The sequence below is a fragment of the Glycine soja genome, chromosome 20 (genome assembly GCF_004193775.1).
Source record: "Glycine soja cultivar W05 chromosome 20, ASM419377v2, whole genome shotgun sequence".
Classification (NCBI taxonomy): Eukaryota; Viridiplantae; Streptophyta; class Magnoliopsida; order Fabales; family Fabaceae; genus Glycine; species Glycine soja.
This window is the reverse complement of record NC_041021.1, coordinates 42012499-42037506: the sequence shown is the minus strand read 5'-3', so window position 1 is coordinate 42037506 and position 25008 is coordinate 42012499. Positions and strand designations below refer to the sequence as shown.

At 34.7% G+C, this 25008-nt stretch overlaps 2 protein-coding genes across 2 annotated transcripts; both read right to left on the bottom strand.

Annotated features, from left to right (window-relative positions):
- Window positions 1-2048: 2048 nt before the first annotated feature.
- On the bottom strand, window positions 2049-10732 carry LOC114403420 (stem-specific protein TSJT1-like). Its single transcript, XM_028366382.1, has 4 exons — window positions 10468-10732; window positions 9144-9384; window positions 8928-9048; window positions 2049-2562 (listed from the first exon to the last, which is right to left on the bottom strand). Exons 1-4 carry the CDS (start codon window positions 10665-10667, stop codon window positions 2372-2374), a joined length of 753 nt encoding a protein of 250 aa, XP_028222183.1. The 5' UTR covers window positions 10668-10732; the 3' UTR covers window positions 2049-2371.
- Window positions 10733-14476: 3744 nt separating this feature from the next.
- On the bottom strand, window positions 14477-24106 carry LOC114402595 (protein GFS12-like). The gene is made up of 16 exons (XM_028365237.1): window positions 23886-24106; window positions 23706-23797; window positions 21367-23478; window positions 20924-21251; window positions 20592-20807; window positions 20400-20472; window positions 20103-20308; window positions 19945-20007; window positions 19266-19474; window positions 17883-17994; window positions 17227-17745; window positions 16275-16585; window positions 15934-16177; window positions 15784-15857; window positions 15108-15246; window positions 14477-14650 (listed from the first exon to the last, which is right to left on the bottom strand). Exons 1-16 carry the CDS (start codon window positions 24015-24017, stop codon window positions 14501-14503), a joined length of 4980 nt encoding a protein of 1659 aa, XP_028221038.1. The 5' UTR covers window positions 24018-24106; the 3' UTR covers window positions 14477-14500.
- Window positions 24107-25008: the final 902 nt, after the last annotated feature.

Genomic DNA, 25008 nt, shown 5'->3' with positions numbered 1-25008 from the left:
TTGCGACGCTCAAGTAAGTCACAAACAAAATCCATTACAATTTCAGCTCCTTTTCAGAATTTCAATTCTACCTCTTCGAAGCCATCCACTAACGTATGTTCATTCTCTCAACTCTATTTTCTCGTTCGTTTTCGTCGTTCTTCTATTTTCTAGATCAACGCACTAAAAACCGATCTTTGTATTTAGCATCTCTCCGCTCTTCGTTCTGAGCGTTTATTTTGTTCTCCATTTTTTCTACTCCTAGCTGAGAGTTTTTGTTAGATTCACATTTTCACTGAACAAATCGCTACGATTGTAAAACCTTCATCCGCAGCGGTCTTTATTTTCCTTCTCTCTGATTCTTGTGAAATTTTTGGCTAAGTACACTGTTTCACCGAACAACGATCTAGTTTGAAATGCACAACACCGTGCTCGTTTGGATATTAGAAAACACGTTTTGTCTTCGACTCAACCATATGCATCTACGCAGTTATTGCTCAAGGCATCAATGCCGGAGATGTGATGAAGCTTCAGGACGCAGGGATATATACTTGCAATGGCTTGATGATGCACACGAAGAAGGTTTAACTTAAAACACACCACTGATTTAAACATGTAGTAACGTGGAGTTACTGTGCACTTCAATTGCTAACATAGTTTTGTTATATTTTTGTAGAATTTGACTGGAATCAAAGGTCTATCTGAGGTTAAGGTCGATAAGATCTGCGAGGCTGCAGAGAAGATTGTGGTAAATTATCGAAATATATGAAATCTAAGTTAGTTCATAAATATAATTTCAACTCTTCATAATTTGACCTTCCTGCGATGCAGAATTTCGGTTATATTACCGGAAGTGACGCACTGCTCAAAGTACGTTGTTTATTGTGTTTCGGAATTTTTTTTGAATTACGGATTCGATTTAGATCTGCATGTCTTTAACGTTTTAGAAATTTCGGTGGCTTTCGTTAAGGTTAACTCCGTTTGTCATTCACATGCACTAAAAATAATAGTCCCTCCTCCCTATGTGATCTTCTACTGACTTGAACAACTATTCGCAGCAAAGATTGGCACAGATGCTTTCTCGATTAATAAAGATAGCAGAGGAATTCAATTCCAATTGATTGTTTTGAAGCTGTTGTTTATAACAAGCAGCAACATTATCATTCGATCATTAGTTGTGGCTTTTATGAGAAGACCAGAGGCGTAATGTTTAATCTACGCTACATTGTGAGTTTTGGTTGCAGTCATATCTGATCCAGGAGGTGGCGTGTTTGTAACTGATCCAAAGAAACCAGCAGGAGGGCATGTGCTAGTCCATGCAGCCACGGTAAGGTTGATGTTCAGGAAAGGGAAAGGGGAACAGCGCATTTGCATAATGTTTGACGTCCCCAACCTGCCAGAGGCTGAAGCAACATCCTTTTACTTGAGTTTTTGCACCTTCAAAATAATCTATTCGTGGAACAAAATATGCCTGTAGTTAACTCAAAGTTAGTGGTTTGAAATCCGCCCCAAATCAGTAGTTACGAAATTATGGTTGTTAAAACAACATGAAATTAGCTTACACATACTTTTAAATAACCAGCCACACTAGTTAACTTTTATAAGATGGGGCGAAAACATCATACTTATAAATAACGAGACACATTAGCAAGTTACCTCTACTATCCGCGTGTTTTTTCTTGACAGAGTTACGTGTTCCAGATAACAGCAGGGGGGATTGCAGACGCTAAGGACTAAAAACTCGCTTCTGACTTCTAATCTGGGCCGAATCCACAAAAGAAACAGGAGTCGCTGAATATTTCTAGTAACCTTGATCCTCCAGATATTTGTGTGAAAAGTGCTGTTCCTTGAACACTGTCAGTATTTTACAGTGATACGATAATGGTTCCCCTTAGTTATACTTATGCACGTTTCCTTTATTATTGTAAGTTGCGAGATATTTTGCAATTTGAACGTTACACAAACATTGAAAATGTTGCTGCAAGTGACTTTCTAGAGAGAGCCTACTTTTGACACCATATCCATCACGTTGATAGTTTAAGTAGGGCACAGATAAGGCTAAATAAAACGAGATGAAACAAAGGCAGTAAATAATCATTTGGAAGAACCTGTCCGCAAGTTTACATTATTACATGATGAGTGCGAAGAGAGTATGAGCTTAATATTTGCTTCAAAGCAACTTCGTATAGCTTCATGAAATCATATCTCAGATTCAGTAAATAAATTAATATGATAAGCTAAGCCTCGCCAGTAAATAAATTAATATGATAAGCTAAGCCTCGCTAGAGCCTCAAAGTTATCATATTATGGGAACAGGTACAGAACTTCAAAATTCGGCCGAGTGCAGCTATGATAAAATAAAAGTCTTAATTCAAACAGAATAGAGTCGCAATCAGATATTATTCGACCAGTTAGCAGCACTCCCAACCCTTGGCATGCCAGTTGCTTCCTTCTTAGCCTCAGCATCCACCTTGAAAGTTGCACCACACACCTGTCCAGAACTGTCAACCCTTGGTACAGGCTTCACCTCATTAAGTGGATGCTCAAAACTGCTCAAACCTCCGGATGTTGAAAAGAAAAATCCTGAACATAGGATAATTTATGTTATTTCTTGCATAGACCATTGAATATCCAAATGTCCGACATGGAATAAACATAGACAGTGAACAGTCAAATACATAACATAAGAACCTTGAAATGGAAGGGTAATTGCAAAGTAATATAAAGGTAGTTGGGAAACCAAAGAAAATATCAATTGTAAAATGATAGAACTGGACCAGAAACAGAGAAAGAGAATGTGCATTATTATTATTATTATCATGCTTCCAACACCTAAGACAGAAAACAAATGAGTTTTGAGGTCTCACCACCCTCCACTTCCTAATTCTCCTCATTCTAGCTTCCCTCTACTTGACTATTTATAATTTCTTAACTAATTGATAGTTAGTTATAACTAACTAACTCCTAACTATCCTAATTAACTATTGGATAATTAACGCTCCACAAACACAATTATCCACAACCACAAAAGATTATGAGAATACAACAAAGATTACACCATAGGAAAAATAATAATAAACACAAGAATTTAACATGATTCGATACCTCTTGCTTAAGTCCACATAACCGTCTCAAAAGTATTTTACTATCACAAAAATGATTATAAGATTGTAACTTACCCTAAATAGTGTATCACTCTAAAACTTGAGTACGCCACTTAATAGTTACAAGAAATGATAACACTTTCACATGAAAACACTTTTCTCTCCACAAAGTGACTTTGTTTCAGAATCTCTCTTCTCACACACTCTCTTCATGTGTATCTTCTCCACTAATTCACTTCTCTATTTATAGTAAAGATTGTCATTAACTAAATAAATAAGTTTTCTTGGAAGTTGAAACAAAACAACTTTCAATGTTCAAATAGACTTCATATAGTAAAATGTAATTTTTCACTTTGCATTTAATTTTCACTATGCATTAAATGCACCTTATCTTTTGGCTTGGAACTCTACACTAATTAACAACTAACATACACCATTCCCCATCTATCAATACCCCTCTCTCTTCAAGAGGGACAAGGTCAAGTTGAGGAAAACAACCTGCATTTCATAAGCAAGGGTCTCTGTTGTGCCAAGATCAGATTTTAATTCACAAAGAATGAGTTTCTTGTATGAACAAGAATGAGCAAAATGCAGAAAAGAAAAACAAAATGAACCAAAAAACTGCACTGTGCTCACAGCAGCCACTTTATTCAATCTCTGCAGAATTTTCTAAGTACAGAACTCTCTACAAAATTAGGCTATATAAGAAGAAGAAATAGAAGCACTATTTCAAGCCTAACTAACCCAATCAACTTAAAACTAATTAACTGTTACATGCTATAACAGAAAACAGAAAAATACAAGTTGGTAAAGAGCAAGAGAACTAACTAATGGTTATTAATGAACCAACATACAACAATTCTCCACCTTGGTTCAATAACAAAACATTATCAAAACCAGTGGCTGCTGCAGAAACAGGATTTAATCATCCTTCAGCTGAATTAAGTTCAAACAATGGAAAAACTTGCTACTTGGAAGAGCCTTTGTGATCATATCAGAAGGATTGTGATCAGTTGAAATCTTCTTGACTATAACTGATCTTTGACCAATAACTTCTCTGACAAAATGCAGCTTAATATCAATGTGCTTTGTCCTCTCATGATGCATAGAATTTTTGGATAAATCAATGGCACTTTGGCTGTCACAGTATACTGTGATCACTTCATTTTGTATCTTTAGCTCCTTAGCAATGCCTTCAAGCCACAGAGATTCTTTCACAACTTTTGTAAGAGCAATATACTCAGCTTCAATGGTTGATAAAGCCACTACCTTTTGAAGGCTAACTTTCCAACTAATTGCAGTGCCAAAAGCAGTGAACACAAATCCTGTGAGAGATTTCCTTGAATCTAAACAGCCAGCATAATCAGAATCTACAAAACCTTCAATAGCAACTGTTCTTCTGCTATTCCTAGCTCCACCATAAACCAGAACTCTTCCAAGTGATCCTCTGATATATCTGAGTATCCATTTCAGGGCTTGCCAATGTGCTTTACCTGGATTTACCATGAACCTACTCACTAAGCTCACTGCATGAGCTATGTCTGGGCGAGTACATACCATAGCATACATCAGTGACCCTACAACATTAGCATATGGAATACCTTCCATGTAAATTATATCATCATGTGTCTTAGGTGCTTGACTTGTACTGAGCTTAAACTGTTGTGACATAGGAGTAGTTACAGGTTTGAAATTTGACATTCCAAACCTTTCAAGAACTTTTCTGAGATATAACTCCTGGGACAAATACAACAATTTCCTTTTTCTGTCCCGTTTGATTTCTATTCCCAATATTCTCTTGGCTGCTCCCAAATCCTTCATTTCAAATTCCCTGCTCAACTCAGATTTCAATTTTTCAACCTCACTCTTGCTGTTACTTGCTATCAAAATATCATCAACATATAATAGCAATATCACAAACTCAGCTTTAGAAGGAAATTTGAAGTAAACACAGTTATCATAGTGACTTCTATGAAATTGTATGTGAGCCATAAATTCATCAAATCTCCTATTCCATTGCTTGGGAGACTGTTTTAGATCATACAGGGATTTGTTTAATTTGCAAACATAATCCTCTTTACCTTTGACTTCAAACCCCTCGGGTTGCTTCATCAATATCACCTCATCAAGCTTCCCATACAAAAATGCTGTCTTCACATCCATTTGTTCTAACACAAGATCAAATTCTGCCACCATAGCCATAAGAATTCTGATTGACCTGTGTTTCACTACAGGAGAGAAAACTTCATTGAAATCAATTCCCTCCTTTTGAGTGAATCCTCGAGCAACAAGTCTAGCTTTAAATCTGTCTGGTTCAACTCCTTGGATGCCTTCTTTCATCTTGAAGATCCATTTGCAGCTGACCACTCTAGAACCAGGTAGTTTTTTAATCAATTCCCATGTATGGTTGTCATGGAGAGACTTAATCTCTTCATTCATGGCACTTAGTCATTTTTCTTTCTCCTTACTAGCTAAGACAGCTTTAACATTTTTTGGATTTCCTCCAAAACTTCACTAGCAGCTACTAGAGCAAATTCTATTAGATCAACATATCCATACCTCTTAGGTTGTTTGATTTCCCTTCTGATTTTATCTCGAGCCAGCACATAGTCAGCTTCTTCTTGTTCCTCTTCTTCAGATTTTTCTTCATCAAGAGGCCAATTAACAGCTTGTTTATCTTTAGTCTCCACCTCAAAATTTATTTTTTCAGAATCAATTTCCTTACTCTGATCAGTGCTGGACTGAACCATGCTAGGCTTAGTCTTGTAGGCCATCTCAGCTTCATTGAAGACAACATCACGACTCACCAAACACCTCTTAAAACCAGCCTCCAAACACCACAGCTTATACCCTTTCACTCCTTCAGGATATCCTAAAAAAATGCACTTGACAACTCTAAGTTCCAATTTGCCTTGCTTGATGTGAGCATAGGCAACACAACCAAATACCTTTAGCTGTTTTAGACTCGGTGGATGGCCAGACCAAATCTCCTCAGGGGTTTTAAAATTCAGAGCTGTTGAAAGACACTTGTTTATGAGATATACAACAGTCATTACTGCTTCAGCCCAAAAAATCATGGATAATCCTACACTCAACAACATACATCTCACTCTCTCCAAAATGGTCTTGTTGAATCTTTCAGCTAAACCATTTTGTTGAGGGGTGCCCGCAACTGTCTTGTGCCTTGCAATGTCATTCTCTCTTTACAAAAATCATTGAAAGGTTCAGAACAAAACTCAAGACCATTATCAGTACGAAGCCTCTTGATCTTTCTGCCTGTTTAGTTTTCCACAAGTGTTTTCCAGCTTTTGAAGTTATCAAAAGCCTCATCTTTTGTTTTCTAAATGTAGATCCACAACTTCCTTGAGTAGTCATCCACAATGCTCAAGAAATACCTTGCTCTAGAATGAGAGGAAGTCTTGGTTGGACTCCAAAGATCAGTATGAACATAATCAAGGGTACCTTTTGTTCTCTGCTGTCCAGCATTGAATTTGGCTCTGCAGGCTTTGCCATAGACACAATGTGCACAGAACTTTAATCTTTCCATTCTGTCCCCACATAACAACTCCTGTTTTACCAATTCAATCAACCCCTTCTCACTTACATGGCCCAACCTCATGTGCCATAACTCAGTTTTTGATAAAACTCTTCCAGTTGCAGTGGCTGCAGAGCTAATTACAACTTCACCATCTACAGAATAGAGGCCATTCTCCATAATTCCCCTCATGACAACCATGGAGTCTTTAACTACATTCAGTATTCCTTTTTCACCCTTGAACACATACCCTCTTTTATCAAATTCACCAAGAGAGGTTAAATTTCTCTTCAACTCAGGTACATATCTGACCTCTGAGAATTCTTTCAGCCCCATCATGAAACTTGAACCTTATAGACCCAATTCCTTCAATTTTGCAAGGCTTGTTATCTCCAAGGAGTACTAACCCATCTGCTTGATCAGAAAATTGTTCAAACCATGATTTGTTTGGTGTCATATGCCATGAACACCCTGAATCCATTATCCATTTAGTTTCTGGATTCTTTTCAGACACCATCAATGTCTCTGCAGATTCATAACCATCATCTTGAACAATTGCAGCATTTCCTGAGTCCTTCTTCCTATTGTTACTGCCACCATTTTTCTTCCTTTTAGGACAAACTTTTCTTGTAGGACCCTCTTTTTTACAGTGATAACATCTGATTTTGAAGATGTTTCCTTCACCATTCTTCTGATTTTCTGGCTTTTGCTTCTTCTTATCAAATTTACTATCTTTCTTGAAGGTCTTGCCTCTTGCTGTCAGCCCTTCACCACTTGTAGAGGACTTCTTTTCCTTTCTTTCATTCAATTCTTTTGAATTCAGAGCATCCTGCACTTCATCAAGAGAAACAAAATCTCTTTCAAACAATAAAGTCTCTTTGAAATAAGAGTAACTCTTAGGCAAAGAGCACAGTAATAACAAAGCTTGATCTTCATCATCAATAGTGATATCAATATTTTCAAGATCTAGAATCAGTTTATTAAACAAATCCAATTGTTCTCCTACTGATCTATCTTCATGCATTTTAAACGAATGCAATGACTGCTTTAGGTAAAGACGATTAACTAAAGATTTGGTCATGTACAAACCTTCAAGCTTTGACCAAACCCCAGCAACAGTTGTTTCCTTAAAGACTTGCCTCAGCACCTTGTCTCCGAGACTGAGGATAATTGCACTGTGTGCCTTTTGCAGTAGTGCTTTCTTATCCCCATCAGCCATCATCTTTTCAAGTTTGGCTTCTCCATCAAGTGCTTCCACCAGGCCCTTGATCTCTTCTTTCAGCCCCTTGAGAAACATCTCCACCAGAAACGGTTCCTCCAACCCCTTCACCATTCCGACATGCTTCTCGAATTGGCCTATGAATTATTGCACTGTTTCTTCATGTTCCAACGCTAGCAACGCCTGAAAAGGATTCCCCAAGTTAGATGCTTGAAACCTTTGGGAGATTGTGATCTTGAACCCTTCCCAAGAATGGTTTGGGTTCCAGGATTCCCACCATTGGAACCACCCTAGAGCTTCTCCATCCATGGCAACCATCACTACTTCAAGCTTATCCTCTTCTCTTACAGCTTGCAACCGGAAATACCTTTCTGTCTTTGTTAACCGGCCCATTGGATCTTCTCCCTCGAATATTGGCATTTCAAGAGTTCTTCACCAATTGCTGCCCTGCACAACGTTCCCCTTATTCCTTCCTATCGAATTGTTTGCGTGAACATTCGATTCAGGAGGTTTTTTCTCCCATGATGCTGCTAATCGTTGTATCATCCCTTCTATCGAACTCAGTCTCGCCTCAACCGCTTCACGATTCTCCTCTATAGCCTTCTCCATGGCTTCCATGCGTGTCTCCATTCTCGTGTTTGCCTTCGTCACCATTAACTATTCCCACGCTCCTAGATCGGAGCTTTGATACCAGTTGATAGAATTGGACCAGAAACGGAGGAAGAAAATGTGTATTATTATTATTATGGTGCTTCCAATATCCAAGACAGAAAACAGATGAGTTTCGAGGTCTCACCACCCTCCACTTCCTAATTCTCCCCATTCTAACTTCGGACTATTTATAGTTTCTTAACTAACTGACAGTTAGTTATCCTAGCTATCCTAACTAAGTGGCAGCTAACATACACCTTTCCCCATCTATCATAAAACAACTTAAATAATGTCGGAGCACTTGCATTTCCCATTTTCAAGTCATTGAACTAGTCATTCTTTTCTTCATCTTAACTCACTTTTAAATTTTAATATACTTGGATGATTTTTAAAGGAGTGATCTCACAAGAAATGTTCAACAAAGGGGTCATATTATTACCTTTGGGGAATGGTGCAGAAGATTTCCCACAGCTCTTAGTTACGATCTCTGTCTCATCTGAAAAAATGAGATTTCCATCAGCATCAGTTCCCCAGACAAAGGGAACACTCCCATCAGCATCCTGTAAAAGACCAGGAGATATATGCCACGTTAGAGAAGAGAACCATTAGCAAATATGACATGAAAATGAAAAGAGATTAATAGAGGATAACTCACCGCAGCAACAAATGCGGTCTTAGAACCACTGTCATACAGAATAAATGCAAATTTGCCTTGGAAATCTCTCACAACCTGAGCAGCAGGATAGGGACCACGATCTCTTAGAGTCCTGTATGCCTCTATGATAATGATCACCTCAGTTGCTGTTTTGTTCAATCCATATTGTTGCTTAAGGTTGGCAACATTCTCAAGGTGACCTTGAAACAAACAGAAAATGTCGTCCACAACTGCAAACAGCCTGACAACATAACAAAACAAACATATTAGTTGATTTTCAAGAAAAGTACTATCTTTACCAACTTTATAGTATCTAATTTCTTTCATAACATCAGATTATAAGAAATCAGGATTTCCAGATAAGATGATTCTACTTATCAAAGCGAAAGAAGAGCAGAATTTCAGCTTAACATTGGAGAGGAACGATTAGGTATGTATAGCTCTAAGGCCTAAGCAGAACAGTAACCTGGTGATGTATGAACTTAAATTTTATCTCATTAGAATTACTAAATAACACTAACAAGAAGCAACAGAAAATGGTTAAGACCAAGGTAGAAAGATTATAAATGGCCATCAAAACTATCTTAGAGTGCCTTCTACTGGTGGGAAGGGAGAGCAAAAGGAAGGGTGAGAATCCACAGTTAATATACTAACAAAATATATCTTAAGATCTGTGAAAGAATAAAAGAAAAAAAAAAGTTTTATATCATACCCAAATAACCATCAAGAAGAATCTTTATATATGGAATAGCATGAGTTTCTACTTTTTTTCTTTTGTCTTGTGTTAAGATTTAAAGCCATCAATAGAAACAAGATAGATAATGCCAGAACCGAAAGAAAAAGAAAATCATACACGGAATCACGTGCGTGCTAATAAAATAAGGAGATCAAATCCACGTTTATAAAAAAACTGGGCAAAGCTGATGTTTGGTCAAATTAACGTCTAGTAACATTAAGGCCAGGAAAACAAACAAGAACAACTTAAAAAAACCATAAATAGCCACAAGAATCCAACATTTTCCATCAACCAATAGTCGAACGCTACAATAAGATGCCAACCAACACAAAAGATCCAACAACACACCCTTATCCTAACAAGTGTGGGGTTTAAACTTACAAACACAAACGAATATACAGATTAAATTTACCAAGACAGCAAGGAAATCATCTAGGTTTATAAAAAAGATTTCAACATTAATCTCCGTTCAACTCAAAAGATCACCCCAAAAGAACCCAAATAAAGGAAAGACATGAAACAAGGGAATTTATATTTTTCGACCCAAAAATCATGAGAAAATAAGATACTGAAGAAAAAAGGATGGACCTTGGGAGAAGGGGGTTCTGTCTGTGAAGGGAATAGGCCAAGAGACCGGAAGAGCCAAGGTTGACGGTGACGGAACCAGGGTGAACGGAAGAGAAGTGTTCTGCGATAAAACCGTCTTTTAGGGCTGAGACGGAATCTGAGTGAGGGCTCTGCAGACCCTCTGGGCTTTTTGCCACCGATTTGTCGAAAACAGCCAACATCTTTCGTGGATCGTTCGTTGGATGGGATGTGAAAGAAAGCAAAGAACGTAATGTTGAAAGTTGTGCTATGCAATGTGCTTAATAGAACATCTCTTCTCTTGTTACCCATTTTGCCCCTTCATTTTAATATGCTGTTAGTATAAATTTGAGTTTAATAGATATGCATCATGATTATAAACGTTTTTATACGGTTAATCAATCAAATCTTATTTTTTATATGATTTTTATACTGTTTTTTTTTAAATTATATAAGCAAAATTATCTCTTTAAACTATTAGTATATGTATATTTATTTATAAAAGACTATGATTTTTTATATAATATCACTGTTGTAAAAAAATATTATATTATTCTTTTAAATTATTTAATGTGATAAATAATTAAAGAGTATAATAAAAAAGTTATAATACTCTTTTATTCTGATGAGAAATGATAATTTCTGGACATGAAAAATATTTTTTATATAAAAAATAAATAAAAGGAATGACAGTTTATATATAAAAAGATTCTAACTTTACCCAGTTTAGGACGTTTATTAATGTGTATTTATTAGAGAGAAAAGCAGATGACATCTTATTGTTGAATTGTTTTTCTCACCAATATTTTCAACTTACTAAATTTCAAATTTCAAATTCAATGATTTAATTTTATTAACTATTACAAGGTGTATCTACATTTGAAGTACTCACGGATTACAAATCGTTCGATCTAAGTTAAAGTTTGACCGTGCGGTATTTTTAGTAGTTCTAAATTCTTACATTTCAAAGTACTCACGGATAATTTGTTAATATGCGATCAAATTTATTACATTTTGATTTTGTGTCTTATTTATACTTTCAACTTTGTAACTTGTAAGTTAGTAGATTTGGATAAAGAGTGTGCTAAAAAAGAATTGGATAAATAGTGAAAGATTAGGCAGACAGATTATATATACAAATTTTATTACCACAATTATAACAAAAAGAAAATTGAACTCTAATGTGACATTTTCTGTGTGTTAATGGTACCATTCTTTATATTTTTTTAAAAATAAAATGTTCTCATATTTTTTAATATGTGGGATTAAATTTTACTCGGGTAAATATATGACCCAAAGAACATCTCCGATGATAATTTCTTGGAGAGTTTTTTAAGTGAAAAAATTATTTCTTTTAATTTATTTTTCACTTAAGTAAATCTATGTGATAGAAAACAAATTTAAAACTAAAATTTGTATTTTTTACAAGAAAATATTTCTTATTAATAAAAAAATAATATTTATCTAATTGCTTTTTCTTTAATGTCATTATGTTCAATTATTTAATAATTAAAAAATATAAAAATGAGTTTCTTAAAATTTTTTATAATTTCTTATCATTTACCATTGAAGTAAAATTGTATATAGATTTTTTATAAATGATGTTACATGCTAGGAATTATAAAAAATATTCTAGAAAATAATAAAAAATAACTTAAAAAATTCTCATTTGAGATTTTTTTAAACTTTCATAATTATTTTCAACATGTTGTAATATTAAAAAAATTAATAATAATTTTAGTTTTTTAAGTTCAGTAGTAAAAACAGGCAAAAAAAATTATGTAAGAAGATGAATTTTTTATTTAATTAGAATATATTAACAATTAAATTTTTTATATTTTTAATCACAAATAATTATATATGATAATTTATTATGACTACTTTAAAAATAATACTTAAAATAAATAATTATTAACGTAATAATAGAGGAAACTTATATTATTGATTTTTTATATGGATTCAAATAAAAAAATAAAATCTTTCTGTATTAAAAAAGACTACAGAACAGAGACACAGTAAACTGTAAACCGACATTTCCGCAAAACTAAGATGGGATTCCGCTTTACTGAATTGAATGCAAATGCATCAAAATCGAAGTCATTGTCCAAATGCAACTCATCTTTGAGACTTTGACTAAATTAATCGATTACTAATTTCTATTATTATTGGTCAAAGAAATAATATTATAATAATAAAATCTTTTTATTCAAAATCATGTCAAAAGTATACTCCAGTATTAAATATTATGATTATATGTATTAAATAGTATTTTAATAAAATCTTTTCATTTGATAAAAAATAAAATAAAAGCTTTTCATTTATTATTCTTAATTGATGTGTTTAAAATATTATTAACATTTGCACACGAAGGATACTTGTTAAGTTTACGATTTATTGTCCTACATGCTAAAATACTACTTACTCATTTTAGTCGTTTAAGATTGTTAGGTAAAAGTTAAGAAAAATAATATATATTTTTATTTTAATAAAATAGTATTGAGATTTTCTTTTTTATTTCTTTTCACTCCACAGTAAATTCATGTGTAATATAGACAAATGTTAATTAATGTCTTTAGTATTCTAGTTAAGAAAGCTAAAGTACAAATATTTTTATTGGAAAACAAAAAAGACAAAAAATTGCATGGATCTTAATTTTTTTTGTGTTATTTTATAATTTTCACACTAAATGTTTTCCTCATTTAGTTTCTTATTTAACACACTGGTTAGTAAGACCTATAATTAATATTAGAATAATTAATATCATCTTGAAATTTACAAATAACAAATAAATAATTAAAAAAAAAAAAAAATCTTGACACTTAGACAGAAACAGAGGGAGTACTTGTTAAGTAATTTCTATGCAAGAGACGGTTGCCGCTTCCCTAAATAAGGTTTGAATTATCAAACAATCAATGTACCAAAAGTATAAAAGGGCCAGAATTAGGACTAGGAAACCAGCAACCGATTTTTTACTTAAAAGTTCAGACATCATGAAATAATAAAAAGGATAGAGTATACTTTATTTAGCTGTAATTTCCCTTCTATAACTTTTTTTATTAATATTTTGTTATTATTAATCTTTTCCTAAAATTTATATTAAAGTAAAAAAAAATCATAGTTGCAATTCAATTTATGATTGATAAAACTAGAATTGTAATTAAATCAAACAAAATAAGAGACAAAGAAGGGTTTATTAATGTTAAAAAAATCGAGGGTAAGTTAAAATGTGATTATAAAGAAATAACGTTTAATTTATGATTTATCCTAATAAATAATAGAAGTAATATTTTTCCAAAATAAAAAGGACTCGTAAATGAAGTTAATTATCCTCTAGAACCGTATATAACTAAACTGGATTAGTTCCAAATGACTCTATTTACATTGATCATTTTTTTCAATTATCATGCAATTTTGGAATACTGCCCACTTATTTACAATTAGTAATACGTGATTTAAGGCCCGTAATTCTATAGGCTTTTAAAACAAAGTGATCACGATTAAAATAATAAAAAATATGAATTTTTTATATTCCCATTTTTTTTTCAAAAGCTTAAATAAACAGACTACAAAAATTGATTTTTTTTTAAAATAAAATTATTTTTTCTTTAAAGAAAAAACTGGAACAAGCATTCTCCGAAACGAATCACTTCCGAATTTTTAGATACTTTGACAATGCTATTTTCTTTAAATCTAACTATTTAACTGTTTCCAGAAAATGCTATATAAAAAAAAGAAATTGGGGGTATACTTGGCAAAAAAAGATTGAATAGTTGATCGATTTAAAAGGCCATATTGGCTCAAACAAATAATTATGTAACTAATGATGCATTAAATTATCAACTATGTCGTTGGTTCCTATAACATGTGACCCAGGCGCCATGGATGATTCATAATTTATCATGATGTACAACTAAATTCCTCAGCCATTCACAAAAAAAAAAAAAAAAATATATATATATATATATATATATATATATATATATATATATATAAATCTCACAGCCGATGCATAGATAAGGAAAACAATGAAGCATATTTAACAACAGATTCTCAGATAACCATCTTCGGTTCCAATGAGAAACAATCGAGAGAATGGAAGTATACTAATACTTGATAACGCTGACAAGCTTCTCTGACCATTATCAGAAATATATAGTTTCTGGGGGCTAATGTGATGCTGCCCATCCTGTGTCATTGAATCACATAATCAGGATTACAACTTAAAAATTTGAGCACAAATCTATATCTATATTATCCCCCCCCCCAAAGAAATTAACATCTAGCTAGGGGAGAAATCTCAGGAAGAAAAAAAAATTCAGGCCTATAAGGCTGAAAACCATCTAAAAGGCGTCAGGGCACATGTCAAGCATATGCATTGCACTCTTTAAATCTGTGAAGAGATGATTGACTGGAAGGTTGGGTTTTAAATAAATGTTTTCAGCACACATTCATATATTGTTGAGGAGCAGAATCTATGAACAAGCAAGGGGGATCGCATCAAGCAACAAGATGTAATTAAAGCAAGAATGAACATTGTTTTGACATCTAAGTTGGGTGTTAGACAAGCAAAATTAACTAAACTGATCTTTCCTAATCCCTATCCTCGTCATGCAAGTTGTGAGCCCCAAAAAAGAGAATCTTACTGTTTCATTGGCAGATTTAGACAAGGAGAGAAGCCCGATTCTATTCCGGGAAATTGAAATAACATCTTGGCCCCAAACGGAGAAACTGGATATGCCATCTGAATGACCTCTGAAAATAATGGGCTGCAATGGCAGATTCCTGCAAGGATAACAGAGATGGGCTTCAGGATATATCCTTACGGAAATGAGAAAGAAAGCTTATCACCTTCATTTAGGTTCTTTTAGGAATATATCTTCAATTAAACACATGCAATATATCAACCACAGACTCAAATGCATGAACAGTGAAACAACAGAAACATGGATCACAAGGAAAGTCCAATACTGAGATGACAACAAAGAAAGAAACATAAAAGAGTGGAGGTCATAGAGGTTTTATTGCTCATCTTGATTGCTGATAAATTCTTTAATTTCCTAAGTGAAATTATATGCACCTAGTCACCTACATCTTATAAAAACATCTCACCATGTAGTTTATAAACTACCAGCAGCTGTATATGCAATAAGGGTGATCATTCTTCAAACCTCAATAACTATTTGCTTTACCTTCTAACAACTTTCATGTGTCAAAAGGCACAAAACTTTGACCTCTTATTAAAAGAAAGCTTAAGATAGACAGTTCTAAATGGTCCAAAACTCCTAATGAATCAACATTCATGAGGGTGATAGCTCTTACATTCTTAAGTCCCAGACTCGTAAAGTTCTGTCCAGAGAGCTGGAAACAAGTAGATGTTCCTCAGGTGCTGCCAACTGTAAACAAAGACATTGATGAACCTGTGTAAAATCAAATTGGGCAGCACTAATATTTTGAAAATAACCCACATACCTTTGTCACATATCCATCATGAGCTCGCCAAGAGGAAATTACATTTCCACTCTTTGCATCAAATAATTTACAGTGACCAGAACTTAGTCCAGCTGCAATAAAAGATGGCAAAGTGGAAATTCCACCTGCTTGCATCTTGTCAGAGCCAGTGGAACAAATGGCAGAAATAAGTGAAGGAAAACTAGATACAGTAGATTCGCCTCTCCAGATATGAAGCTTTTGACCTCGAGCAACATCAATGAACCTGTACAGTACAGCAAAGATTCAAAAGTTGGCAGGCATTGACATATTTTTTAATTATCTGATTGAAATGGCATTCAAAAACAAAGAATTAATTTCACCTCAGAGAACCATTTCCAGTTCCAACTACAAGAGTTTCAGTGGAGTTTAATAGATGCATACAAGTATAAAGGCTTGAGTCAAAAGCACTAGACAATATTCCATTGGATAGTGTATTCATATTAAGCACATTTGCCTGGTCACTGTTAATTTTTGATGCAGAGGATGGATGGCTTGTAGGATGGCCAGATTCTGTTTGGGACTCAGCAAATACTAATATCTGCTTCCCTGTTTGACTATTCCAAATGTGAATTGTTCCATCACAAGAAGCCACTCTTCCACTAGATGATAAGATGTAAATATCATTCACAACCTGAAATTGGAGATAAGTAATGACTGGTGTATTCACAGAAGTTGTTACCATAGAGAAATACATATCTAAAGGCCATTCACAAGTAGTTGTTAAGATCGGCTAAAGTGCCAAACTAATTAACTGTATTTTCTTGCACTATGATAGGTCTGTTAGGTTAGGGTCAGTTAGTGCGTTAATGAGTCAAGTGGCTGATGATGTATATAAATAGGAAGAGGAGGGGTAGAGAGGGGATTCATTCTGTGGGAAATTAATGGGAAGGTGGAGAGGTGCTGAGGTACTCTTGAATTAACCACAGGAAGTGTATTCAATTGTTTAGAAACAATAACTGGGCAGGGACAATAGAAGTTCTTCAGTTTCTTGAGCGTTCTTGGCTTTTCTCTCTCTTTTACCAGTTGGTTCTATCACACTAGTTACTAATACATTCAATCACACGATAGCCCATTTTGTTTTAAATCGTCATCCATCATGCTTCACTTTGTACTTTGTACTTTACAATTTGCACATTGATACCATAGTTGACACGTGATAGTGCTGAATAGTTCTCTGCTATGGAAATATATAAATACTATATGGATCCATATCAAGCAGTAGTTGTCCAAGGTTGAAGAATGTAATTTTCAGCAAAGAATGAATAAACAAACCTCCTCATGGCCATGGTAGCCAGACAGACAGTTAGTTCGGCTCAATTCCCATTTCTGAACAGTTCCTTTATATCCTTGGCCAATTCCTGCAGTAAAAACAGTACATTCATCTTGGTTAACAGCCAGAGACCTCACTGCTCCATGATGTGCACGTATAGAGTATATAACAGATGCTCTTATCTTCCATGGAAGTTCGTCTTTCTGAACCCCCACCCTCCCAAGAAATTCAGGCCCATCCCAGATGGTGGCTGGACTAGGGAACCAAAACCAGGGTTCATGGTTCATTTGGTATGACATTCCTTCATGCACTGCTACTGGACTTTGATGAACTTTAAATGGTCGTCTTTGAGGGATCAAATTTTTGGCACTTCTTCCTTGGGATTGTGGAATTGACCATCCAACCCCATTAAGCAACAGCTTTGCAGGATTGTATTCAGATGTAAATCCCTGGGCTATTACAGGTCTTCTAGCAAGAAAATTTTCTGAGCTGTTTTTTGATGATTCTCCAGCATATTCCCACTGAAGCACAGGAGGTTTAGAAATAAGCATACAAGAAAGATGTACATGAGACTAAGGGACACACATTATCACACCAACAAAACCATGTAACTTTTCCATTCATATGGGGGAAAAGAAGAAAAGAAAATGTAGCATACCTTCCAATTATGATGGCGTAGAAGATGTTGTTCAAGAATCAACCATGTAGCACAACATTGACGAAGTTTCTCTATCCCAAGAAGAGATGCAAAGGAAGGATAGAGAACCAACCTACATATGTCCCAGAAGATTATATACATACTAAATAAGGCCAATAGAACAGACATATTATAAAATAAAACAAACTTTAAAGTGAGTCTAGGAGGACAGGGCACAGCCTATTTACAGTAGGGAATCAATATTCAATACACTTTGATGACAACTTGATTTATTGATCCAATTGCACTTTCCCATGATTTTACAAAAGCACATTTAAACCTGATTCAGTGACTGTTTGATATGCCCGATCTCATGTCCAAGTTAACACTCTTGGTTTCAGTAGAATGTGCAGAATGCAGAGTATGTGACACTTTAGATTGAAAGAAGATCTGACTATAAGCTTATTTCTCCTAGAAATGATAGTTTAAGGGAATTAATTGATCTTTCAAGTCATTTTGCCATCAATAAGTCAAGTGCTTTGCACATGGGTCCCAAATTATGATAATTAACCCTGTATTCTGATGATAGGTGGAACACTACAAAATGTAATATTATATAGGGAAATGTGCATGACTTTTGCAAATCAGGCAGGACACTGCAATCAGGTTGTAAAAGCAGGTTAGCAAAGTTAAACTGAAACTCAGTGGGTGTACATATACACACAAGGACATTTAGGAATACACTCAAAGGAATTTATTATTATTTATTTGGTTTAGTTTAGCATATTAAAAGATGCATTTTATTTTTATTTGGTGTTAGAAGTATGGATTTGTCTTATCATTAGAATTGGAAGAAAGATATGAAGCCAGAGGTGAAGCATGGAGTTCATGTCTTCAGACACTATGCTCTGAATTTTATCAAAGTAATAGAGCTTGTTTTACAAGCATTTACAGCTGTTCAAAATAATATAAATTAATCAGTGAAGCTGAAGATACAGAACTAAAAGTTTAAAGCAATAATAGTAACAAAAACATCCCTATACATATTTAACAATTAGGATTGACTAACCAAAGATAGTCTCTGTCTATGTGATCCAACATTAAGGCGAGCTAGGGGTGAACACAATTAAGGTGGCTTTCCAACATATGGGATTATATCGCTTAACATTATAAAGAAGATTTAGTACAGTGTATTTTTAAATTTGACATAAACCACTAATGTGACTCAAAAAAAATTCATTATGTTTAGTCTTGCATGATTCCTTCTCCATCACTTTCCTTATCTACCTTATCTACCACTCCCTCTTCTCCTCTACCTAGAGTTCTTCTAGTTTTGCACTAAACAGCAGCAGAGTAATTTGTCCCAGCATAAAACCTACTCTAGAAAGCAGAATTGACACTCACACTAGATCCATACGACTTTCAATATGCAAGTCTCCTCCAATTTTTATTTTGCCAACCTTCAAGTTTCTGCCAACAGTAGTTGAACCTTTAGAAATTTCCTGGGAGAAAGCAAGCTCATCAAATAGTTCTTTCAGTTTTGGAAGAATATGCAATGCTGTCAAATCTGCTCCAATCCGCTGACAAATTCCAAAAAGAGTAGAAGCAGCCACCTGAAAAAGAGAGAGCAACTAGGATTATTTAACAATTTAAGTGATTAGGTAAAGAATGAGATGCATTATGGTAATGAAATGGAGCAGACATCACCACACTATCAGGATACAAGCCAAATAAAAGGCAGGAGAAATCTATCTAAGTTTGAAATATAACTTGGGGGAATTGCGCAAAAACAGTTTGGAAGGAGTATCAAATTTTGTTTTATGAGCAATGATCAGTTGCTTTATGGCAATGAGCCAATGCACAAAATCATTGACCTTGTAACTCTTCATTTTTGCCATTCCAATTAAAACAAGTCATAAAAAAAATCCTGATGTTTTCACATAAAACTGTATAATTACTTGGTGACTTATGACAGAAAAGTTAAAAGTCCCTGGTAAGGGTTAAACTAAGATTCCAATTAGACCCAACAGAACCAAGGAATGAGTGATGGATCCAAAACAAACCAATGGATAATTTGAAGAACCTGAAGCACTGCAATTTCCATATGTTTCTGCATAAGAACTCCAATGTGTATGCAACATAGGTCCTGTGTATTTTTCCAACAAATTCAACAATTAACTGTTACACAATATTTATTGGCAATTAAAGCATTTTGAAGCCAAAAGAGAATAAGAACCTTACTTCAAGCAGCTCCTTTACAATGACCTCTTCTGTCAAGAAATATACAAGGCCATCTAAAGTCATCATGCAATCAATAAGTGCTAAAGCACTCCAACTCTGGACAGGATCTGCCTTATTCATGCATGACACATCAATGAAGGAACGGACAACATTTTTCAGTAAAGGTACCATCTGTTTAATGATAAACAATTCCCCAAAAATGCCACCTGAAAAGTCAAAAAACGGAAGGGCATTACAAATTACAGGTCTCAGGGGTGGAAAGAGGGAAAAATATGAAAGTCAATATACTAAGAATACCAATTCTGACCAGCACATCAATGCCATCCGCACATAGTCCCTTCCCAAAGCAGTGAACAAGAGGCAAGATAGTCTGATTCAAGAACATAAGGAAAGTAAAAAATAATGATTACACATAAGTAGGAGTTGGGGCATGTGGATAAAGGAAAACATAGTAAGGTAGCCAGGAAGGTTATTGCAAAACCAAAAAACCTGATGGATGGTAATAGGTACACCAAGTTCTTCACTAGAACTGATTAGAAGAACTGAAGCAGAGGCAGCTGAACTTTTATCTGGAGAATTGTACAAGTTTGACAAGACCAATGGATGAATAGTTTCCAGGTATGCTTGTTTACCAACTCGATTCCATATTTCCCGCACAAATGAATCTTGCAGAAGGGAAACCTTTAAACGTAAATAACCTGTGGTCTGTAAAAAGATGTTTAAATATGAAGTCAATTTGTTGTTAAAAAAAAGGAAAGAAAAGAAAATTTTCTAAATTATACAGACTAAACAAAATTCACAAAATCAAGTTTGCAACTAGCCTGTAAAATTTTCTGTATGGTAGGCAAGATTAATGTTTTCATTGCTTGAACTGTTAGGCATTTCATAAATTCCTTCAGTAGCATATATGCCCATTCAGCTTCAGTATCACTCACAGCATTCACTATAAGTGGTAAGCAATAAGTAGTGCACATTTCAGTCGCAAATGCACCCATTTCCCTCAGAGCTCCATGCTTTGCAAGATTTGCAGCATAATGAAGACGAGTTTCATCTTTAGCTACAAGCTGAAGTGGAGCAAGAAACAAGTAGGAGGACTTGACAGTCTTTGGAAAATAAGGAGATTCCAGAAGAATTTTGGCAGATGGCCTCCTACATATAAAAAATAAATACTTAAATAATGTGATAGAAAAACAATCACAAAAGTCAGACCTAATTAGGCCAAACACATGCATTCAGTTGTATGTGTGTGCATACACACTGATACCTTGTCCAATCCTTTTGGATGCATGCTTCAACTAGTAATCTAATATCAGGAGGTAGATCCTGCAGAAATCCTGGTAAGGTTCCTTCTTCCAAGTATATTGCCAATGAGATTGGATCAAAGAGCGGCCTGCAAAGATGAAGTTCAGCCAAGAGACAACCAATAGAAAATATGTCCCTAGCAACTTCTTCAGAGCAAAGTCTTGAAGAAGATAATTTCTGCTTCCAAAGTAGCAAGTCTGGATATCCTAAGGAGCTTTCATCTTCCTCTTTCATATGTTGAAGAAAAGATATTAGGTTCATTCTATACGGCACCTGGTAATTTCTGTCAATCAAAGATAGTTTGCTTATACTTTCACTAAATGTCTCTGTTGTTGGATCTCCCGAAGATGAGATGTTCTTCCCTGTTGTTTGATTTAAGGGATAATGGTAATAGGCATTCAAATGCCTAGCCTGTTCAGAAAATGTAGATGCTTGCTCTAGTTCTTGTAGATAAGCAGTTTCAGATAGAAGAGATGTCTCTTGGTGCATTTCATTTGCTTGAATCCAAACTTTGGCATATTTATTGGAACCATGACGTTTTGTTCTGGTAGTGGCATGACGGATGGGGTGTGGTTGTGTAAAGAGCTGACGACGTCCTGTTGATCTTGGCATCATGGGTTCTGATATAGGAAGCATAACATTCTTAGCAGCAATAGCTGCCTGGCCAGACATTTTGTAACCAAAGGTTATATCTATCCAATGATGGAGTTGAAATGACACCCTATTACTTTCTAATGCATCACGATGTAATTTAATGAAATCCTCAGGACTCTCTGCCCAAGAGGGTACAGCCAAATCAGCCATTCCATCATGTATTGACTTAAAAATTTGGGCATGACAGTAGAACTCTGGAATGCACTCATCAGGGGTCCATTGATAGAGCCTCTGCATTGTGGAAGGATATTCATTAGGCTCATACACTGAACGAACAGCCATTCGGAGAACACTCAAAGGGAGTCTTCTTGCTTTATAACTACAGACAGCCAATTCAGACAAACATTCATCTGAAACATGATGAGGGATTTCAGACGTTGAATAGGTGAAATCCAATTGTTCATCACCTTTTGCCAAGCGCCATTTGCTCTTGCTCAAGTCTCGCCACCCTGCGTCACAACTGTCATCAGGTTTTGAGCTAAAATCAATTACCCAAGGCATTACTGGATGAAATGTATGGTCCCCCCACCTTCTTCCTGCTAATCTGTTTAAGATGAGTAAATATTCAAAATTACTTAATTCTCCTCTCCACCATTTATGAAAACAAGATTGCCAATCTATTGTTGGAGAAAGCTTTAGATCAGCATAAAGGTCATAAGAACGACAAGCCACATTACAACAACCAATTCTTGCAGGTTTGGAGTTATCTCTTTCACTCTCTTGCAAAGTTAAATTAGATTCCAATACGGGTTCATTCCATAATCTCAGCCAAGACCATAATGAGTCAGTCAACATGATATTGGACGGGCATATATTACCATGAGAAAGCCCTAAACCATGTATGTACGATAAGGCTGAGAGTAGCTGATACATAAGAAATATTATATTCCAATTAGACTTTAATGCGTTGGGGTTAAAATGAAGAATACTTTCCAAGTTGTATGGAGTCTTTGGAAGCACAACATTAACGTGATCGGATGTTTTAAAAATTGCAAGGACAGGAGCTATGTTTGGATGCCTCAAAGAGCCTGGAAAAGGATCCTCTTCAAATGATGGCAACCCAATTAAACTAAGGAAATTTACACTGTCCCGTCCAGACGCTTTCCCTTCAATGAAGAGATCAAGTGACTCTAACACGTGATCTTCGATTAACTCAGACAAGAAATCAGTGGAGACCTCTTGAAATGTGGAATAGGAAGACATTCCCACACGAGCAATTGGCGCAAGTGAAGTGATTGTCCTCAAGCAAGAAAATCTTCCAGAATGACTACAACTCGTGCTTCCAGAAAAAGCTTTTCCACTCTCAGAATCATCTGATGAAGTAATTCTAACATTAACAGCATTATTATCTTCACTGCTTCCAATACCAGGATCACTACTCCTAGTAGTGATTTCACCACTATCCAAAATATATTCATTTCTGCAAACAAAACAAGTGCTTATTACTTCCAATTTCCAAATCAGCCAACAACAAACCCAACCAAGAACTAAAACATCAATACTTTTGTTTACCCTTCTATTTTTTAAAAAAAAAATTAAAAGAATGCACCAAAGCACAAACAGACCACATAAAAAAATCATTAAAATTGAAGAAGAAAGTAATTTGCAAAAAATGAAAAAGAAAAAAATGCAGAACATGAATCTTACACATAATTGATAAAACAATTCTTATCACGAGTCGGCATGTACTGCAATATAAATTGAGCACCCGAAGTTTCGCCATCAGCTGTACCAGAAATCTATTTTTCAAAAAACAAAAAAAAATTAAAATAAATAGATTAAGTAAAAAAAAAAGAATTTCATCCGAAAATTCAAAGAGAGAGAGACATTAACGATAGCTGAGGATCCGAAAGGAAAAGCAGAAGTGGAAATGGCATAATTGAAAAACACTTGCTCCGAGAAATCGGACTTTATTCGAAGTTGGAGGCACTCGAAGCACTGACTCTCTTCTTCCTCCATCGATTCGCTCTACTGAGTCAACTCACCGATTTCTCATGCTCGCTCTGGAGTCTGATTCTTCTCCGACCAGCAAGCAACACTCTCTTTTCCAGCTTTAAATATGAAGGCTAATTCTGTCATTTCATACCACATCAGTAAGTTTAACGCACCGTTCCAAATTTGTCCTTCAAAAAATCTTGAGAGCGAATATATTTAGTTTTCTTAATTTGCCAGCCATATACAAATCATTTTACTTTAAGAATAAAAATCCTTAACACGGGACATTTCTGTAAAAAAAAAAAAAAATCACAAAATTAAGTTTTTGAGAAAGACTAGTGTGATTAACGTATGCCCTTGTAGCATATATGGTGGATTAAAACAAATGATGGAAAAAATTTGTCTAGCAATGTTGTATTTGTTGATTGAGATGATAAAGTTAAAATTTTGAATCTTTGATCATATGTGTTGCCTCTACACCACCTACCATTGTACCGAGAAATGATGAATCAACCAATCAAACCATTGCTAGTTTTCATCAATGAGGATTCCACACTTTATTTCTTTGAAGTTCACGGCCATTGGAAATTAAATCAATATCAAAATAACATTTGGAATAAATAGAATAAAATATAAAAAATTAAAATAGAAAGTTTTCTAAAAAAAAAGTCCTTTAATAAAACTAAATTATATCTTATTTTCAAGATATATATACCAAACGTGTTTTATGAAAAGAGTTTAATGGTTGTGTCTAATAAAATAGTTTTATATTGTTAATCAGTTACAAAATCATCATTTTAAAGTAATCATCATTAAAATATTTAATTTGTAATTGATAATATAAAATAATTTTACATTTTAAAAAATATTCTGTGCATTGACCCTCAACAGTGAGAAATATGTGCATGTTTGAATTAAGTTTGAAACACAGATCGACATTCTCTCTGCATGGAAAGACAAAAAAACATAAGTGAAAATTACTTCACAAGTTGTTTCAAGTAAACGTAGTTTTTCA